The sequence below is a fragment of the Ciconia boyciana genome, unplaced genomic scaffold (genome assembly GCF_034638445.1).
Source record: "Ciconia boyciana unplaced genomic scaffold, ASM3463844v1 HiC_scaffold_39, whole genome shotgun sequence".
NCBI lineage: Eukaryota > Metazoa > Chordata > Aves > Ciconiiformes > Ciconiidae > Ciconia > Ciconia boyciana.
The window spans coordinates 107,876-114,017 of record NW_027328407.1 but is presented as its reverse complement, the minus strand read 5'-3'; the positions used below and the strand labels follow the sequence as shown (position 1 = coordinate 114,017).

The 6,142-nt window shown below is 54.4% G+C and overlaps 1 protein-coding gene across 1 annotated transcript; it reads left to right on the top strand.

Moving 5' to 3' along the window:
• The first annotated feature begins 3,840 nt into the window (after positions 1 to 3,840).
• LOC140645845 (olfactory receptor 14C36-like) lies at positions 3,841 to 4,869 on the top strand. Its single transcript, XM_072849310.1, has one exon. The coding sequence runs from the start codon at positions 3,841 to 3,843 to the stop codon at positions 4,867 to 4,869; it is 1,029 nt and encodes a 342-aa protein (XP_072705411.1).
• The last annotated feature ends 1,273 nt before the right edge of the window (positions 4,870 to 6,142 follow it).

The following is a 6,142-nucleotide window of genomic DNA, read 5'->3' as shown; positions in this document are numbered from 1 at the left end:
GAGGCTGCAAGAACAGCCCTAAACAGAGATCACTCTTTCTCCAGGCACTCTGATTTGAAAATTGGAGAAGGGGCTTCTTCCTTGCCGACGCCGTCATATGCCTGTTTCTTCCTCAGTCAGTGGGGGGCCAGCAGCAAGCAGGCAGGTTCTGTGGGACCACAGAGTCTGCCTCGTAGGACTAAGGTAACTCTGGGGAGGTGGGTCAGGGCACCAGATGGACAGTGGATTTCCTTCAGGGGTCTTGGCATTGCTTTCTTTTCCCTCCCACACTGCATCTTTCTTCATGGTTGCCACACTGCTCCCTCTCAAAGCATCCCACCTAGATCCATCCCATTTGTCTGCCTTTGGCCCTCCTGGTTTTGCAGCCCTCCAGGAGAGCCTTTGGGAGGCCCCTAGCTGTCCCCTCCCACAGCTTCTGGGGTTTCCCCACTGTTCTGGCCCTTTCAGGAGGACCTTTTCACAGCTTCTTTTGTCCTGGTTTCATCTGGGATAGAGTTAATTTTCTTCCTAGTAGCTGGCATAGTGCTGTGTTTTGCATTTAGGATGAGAATAATGTTGATAACACGCTGATGTTTTAGTTGTGGCTAAGTAATGTTTATACCAGTTGAGGACTTTTCAGCTTCCAGTGCTCTGCCAGGTGCACAAGAAGCTGGGAGGGGGCACAGCCAAGACAGTTGATCCAAACTGGCCAAAGGGCTATTCCATAACATACAACGTCATGCTCAGTATATAAACTGGGGGAGTTGGCTGGGGGACAGCGATTGCTCCTCAGGGACTGGCTGGGCGTCAGTCGGCGGGTGGTGAGCGGTTGTATTAGTTGTTTTCTCCTGGGTTTTGTTCCTCTCTTGCTATCTTGAGCAAGAGGAATCTCAGCTCCTGTGGGGTGCATGGGGAAGAGATGAACTCCACTGCAGTCTCTGGGCTACTCACCAGAGAGGAAATACCTAATGGACTCAGCTGAATCCGTGCCCTACGCGGTGGGGAAATGATCACTGCCTGTCACTGCCATGGTGTCCTGCCTGGCAAGGGGACAGGGATAGGGGTTAAGGGAGACAAATATTGAAACCCTTTGTAGACCACCATGGTGTGTTAGGGCAAATCCCACTTCTAAAATCCGTCTCTCCAGTGTTCAGAGAGGGACAGTCAGTGATTGCTTCAGTTAGCATCTGCCTACGCTCCCCAGGAGAGACCCTGCTGCCCTTCAGGTGATGTCGGCCTTTGGAGCCCCAGGGACACCTGGAGAGAGCCCAGAGGGAGCAGAGAAAGTGCTGCCTTGGGCTGAGCTTGAGTGCTGCCTCTGCTGCTGAGCTGGGCTGGGCTCCTGGGATGGAGGGAGCTCATGGCAAGCGGGCAGCGCTGCAGAGAGACAGCTCTGCCCAGGAGCAGCTCCTCTGCAAAGGGCAGCAGGGCTGAGGGCACTGCCTGCAGGCACTGAGGGGAGAGCAGTGAGGCAGAGAGAGGTTAAAGGCAGCCTGGGCTTGGAGGATGCTGAGAGCTCACTGGGGGAGTATTATTCACATCCCTCTACGTGGTAAGTCTCTGGCTGCAGGGCAATGCAGCTGTGGTTCCAGGAGGGATGTCCTAAAGCTGGCACATCCCACAGCCTCTGGGATCTGTAAGTACAACTCTCAGAGATTCTCTGGTGTAGAGGAGGAGGACATGCTCCAGAGCAGAGAGTCCCTACTGCACGATGAGAGGGAGAGGGTGTGATGGCTGCCTTCTCCCAGGGATGGCTGCAGGGTGTGAAGCCGGGTGTGCAGGCAGGGGTGCCCAGGGCTGTCCTTCAGACAGGGCCCCTGTGCCCCAGTGTGCTGTGTGCTGGGCAGGGACTCTGTTTCCTGCCAGGGTCAGCACCCAGCCTGCCCGGGCAGCTTCCCAGGGTGCTGTGGGGAGAAGCTGTGGGTGGAAAGAGTGACTGCCAGCAAGGCAGCGTCCTTCTGCTGTTGAGAGAGTGCTGTGTGGGTCAGGGCTGCTCACAGCTCCAGATCACCCCTAGGATATTTCCAATACAAGATTTCAAAGAGAATGTGAAGATAAGGATTACTATAAAGATAAGGAACTTTCCTCAGTCTGTTTTAAATTTCCTACTCTTGAGGAATGTGAGGGATAAATGATAAAGGCGTTTGAATTTTGACAAGTCACTACGATGTCCTGAACCGTAACTTTGAGGGATCAGTAGGTCTGCCAGGCATCTCCTAATGTGCTTTCAGCCACTCTGCCTATCGACAGCACCAGCATTACCTCTGCTGGACCCATGAGGTTAAGTCTGACCTGTCCTTTTTCCTACCTGCAAACAGGACCATGCATGCAGCCAGTGCCCTGCAAACAGGCAGGTTTCTGTAGGGCCAGGGTGAGTGCACAGAGGTTGGGATGGGATCTGTGAGTGCTGACAGGGAAAGACATGGGACAGGGAAACACCTCCCAGAAAGAAAATCTCCAGGCGGCAGAGATATGATCAGGGAATGAGAGGAAATGAAAACCAGAAATGTTGTGGGAGGGAGAATTCAGAAATCTCCCTATGATCCCCTCCTTCTGAGCAAGCCCCCTTGCCTCCTGTCCCACCCAGCAAAGCCTCTGCCCTCAGGGCTGTGGGGTCCAAGGCGTGAACCACCTCCTCTGCAGCCAGAGCTCCAGCAGAGCCATTCTGCAGCTCTCCAGCTGTGTGTCCATGTCCCTCTGGAGAGCACAGGGCTGAGAGCAACTGCCTGGGAAATTTCACACTGGGGAGGTGCTGTGCACAGCTGGGTGAGGGTAACGCTGTCCTGAGTGCCCGGCTGCCTCTCCCTTTGCCTCTCTTAAGCTCACTGCATTTTTCCTTGTTCCTCTCCTGTTCTGCGTTACTGCTATTGTTATCTTGTTCCTGCTGTCAGGCTGCCTGGGGAGGTGGAGTTTCAGTAGCACTCACACACTGATCTGGTGTGTCCTTTCATGCAGGTGTGGCCATGGGAACAAGTGTCCCAGTTTTTGTAGCACATGTGGAGATCTGATCAATGCAGTCTGTGGGGCTGGCTTATGAGCTGAGTGTTACTTACTGAAATACCATCAGAAGGAGAATTGGCTACTTCCCTCAGGTTTCCTTCCAAGCTGTGAGCTTCCCTCCAGAATGCAAAGCTGTCCCCATAGCTCCTTGGTTTTGTCTAAAAACCCCACCTAGAAGCACAGAGGTGTTCCAATGGAGGAAATGCTCTTGGGCTGGTGAAATGAGCCATGTGTGTCCTTGGCTAGAAGTGGGGTGCTGAGACCTTGAGAAAGGGTGAGATATTTAGTGGTCTGCAGTGGATCCCTCCAATCTCAGCAGTGTCTGGTGGCTTTTCACGATAACATCGGAATGTGATCAACCTCCATCTCAGAAAGCTGCAAGCCCAGACAGCTGGGAACAAGATGGAGGGACAGACCAGCTCCCTTCACTCTGCATTAAGCCACAGGCAATCCTCTTGCCTCACAGGACTCACTCTGCTCTTCCTGAGCACAAAATGCTGAGGCTTTCTGTCATCCAACACCACTCCCCACGTCAGGTGGGAGGGAGCTGTAAAAAAACCCAGAGCTCTCAAACTTCATTCTACCATCCTGGTTCCTTAGCACTGGGAGTGCAGATGCTGACAGGCCCTTCTGCGTTAGGAGTGCTTTCACCTGACAAGGTTGAACACCAGGACTGGCCCCTAACCGCACTGTTCCCACGAAATCACTGCTACAGAGCAGGGCTGACTCCTTGGCAGCCAGCGGGCAGAGGCCCTGCTCCTCATGGCACATTCAGCCAGTACCAACCAGGGATGCAGCCTTGGAGCAGAGGAAGGTCTCCTAGACAAGGAAAAGAGGCTGTGTGTAGCAGGGGGAGGGTGTATGAGAAATGGCTTTGATTTTCTTAGAGAAGTCTCCCCTAATTTGTCACTGTCTTTTCCTCCTTGTTCAGTGCTCCACACCGAGAGGCAGCAGATGTCCAACAGCAGCTCCATCACCCAGTTCCTCCTTCTGGCATTTGCAGACACGCGGGAGCTGCAGCTCTTGCACTTCTGGCTCTTCCTGGGCATCTACCTGGCTGCCCTCCTGGGCAACGGCCTCATCATCACGGCCATAGCCTGCGACCACCACCTCCACACCCCCATGTACTTCTTCCTCCTCAACCTCTCCCTCATTGACCTGGGCTCCATCTCCACCACTGTCCCCAAATCCATGGCCAATTCCCTGTGGGACACCAGAAGTATCTCCTCTACGGAATGTGCAGGACAGGTTTTTTTCTTTCTCTTCTTGATCTCTGCTGAGTATTCCATGCTCACCATCATGGCCTATGACCGCTACGTTGCCATCTGCAAACCCCTGCACTATGGGACCCTCCTGGGCAGCAGAGCTTGTGTCCACATGGCAGCAGCTGCCTGGGGCACTGGTTTCCTCTATGCAGTGCTGCACACGGCCAATGTATTTTCAATACCCCTCTGCAAGGGCAATGCCCTGGACCAGTTCTTCTGTGAAATCCCCCAACTCCTCAAACTCTCCTGCTCAGACGCCTACCTCAGGGAAGTTGGGCTTATTGTGGTTAGTGCCTGTTTAGCATTGGGGTGTTTTGTTTTCATTGTGCTGTCCTATGTGCAGATTTTCAGGGCTGTGCTGAGAATGGTCTCTGAGTGGAGACGACACAAAGCCTTTTCCACGTGCCTCCCTCACCTGGCTGTGGTCTCCCTGTTTGTCAGCACCTCTTTTTTTGCCTACCTGAAGCCTCCCTCCATCTCCTCCACATCCCTGGATCTGGTGGCGGCTGTGCTATACTCAGTGGTTCCTCCAGCAGTGAACCCCCTCATCTACAGCATGAGGAACCAGGAGCTCAAAGATGCACTGAAGAAGGTGATTCAATCAGTTGTCTCTCAGCAGCTATAAGCTGCTCGTGTCTTTGCAGAAGTGATTTCCAGTTCATCTCTGGGGCCTCCTGTGCTTTGGGCATTTTATCTGTGATAATCCTGTTTGTCCAGGAATGCCTACATCCACTGCACTTCCTCACGGGCATGAACCTGTCTGAGCCAGAGGTCTTTGTACATTTTTCTGGCACGACAATATAGGTGGGCTCCTGTGTCACATGTTTGTAATAAAATGTATTTCTTCAGTGCTGGTGTCTGGAGGCTGTGCTCTTCTTCCAAAGCGGAGGTCAATAACAGGCTGAAGAAATAGCCCCTGTGAGCATGCTGCTATGCTGGGGTTGTCCCTGGGCTCAGGGCAGGAGGGCATGAGGAGATGTTTTAGGGAACGGGCCTGGGCTGAGCCTTCACGTGTGGGTGCCCGGTGCCAATGGACATTGTGAATGATCAACAGGAATCTACCTGGGACTGTGTCTCTGTGGCTTTTGGGAACCACTGCCTGGCAGAGCAGCACCATCAGCTTGGGGCCATGCCCGAGATGACATCCCTGGAGAAGAGCAGACCTATTTCTGCATGCACCAGTTTGGGCAGGCTGTTCTGTCACTGGTGCAGCAGGAGAGAGCCCCCGGGTCAGGAGTCTTGTGCTCGGGAGAGGGACTGGCACAGGGGGGCTGCTAGAACTGGGCAATAAGGATCTCTTTGAGACTAGGCCAGCAGACACAGGGAGATGCTGGCCTCCATCTCTTCATGCCAGGGCTGGCCGCAGCCCTGGGGCTGATGGGGAGGCTGACCCCCGACTCTGCCCCCAGAAGCTGCTGTGCCCTTCCGAGGGGCTGTGGCTGTGGGTTGAGTGCCCAGAGCTCTGCAGCACCCTGCGGTGGGCAATTCCATGGGGCCAGGCTGGGCTGCTGTGCTGGGCTGGGCTAGCGAGGGGCAGTGGAGGTGGGGAGAGCTGACGAGGTGCTGGACTGGGCTGGCAAGTTGCTGGGAGAGAAAAACACCAGTGTACAGCTTGTACTGCATGAACATGCAGGGGGAACACTCACACCCGGGGGGTTGGTGGTGCAGAACAAGGGCTCGTGAAAGGGATCAAAGACATGCGGGTGCAGGAGAGAGGATGCCGGTCTGTACTCTCAGTGGCATGGAGAGACTGGGAAGGTGGCCCAGGACCTTCATCACCCGCCCGCCTCTCTCACCAGCCATGTCCAGCACTGGCTGCTCAGCCCAGGTGTACGGGCGAGTCTTGCTTCAAAGCCAACTCCATCCTGCTGCTGGACTCAGTGCCAGTATCAGGGGAA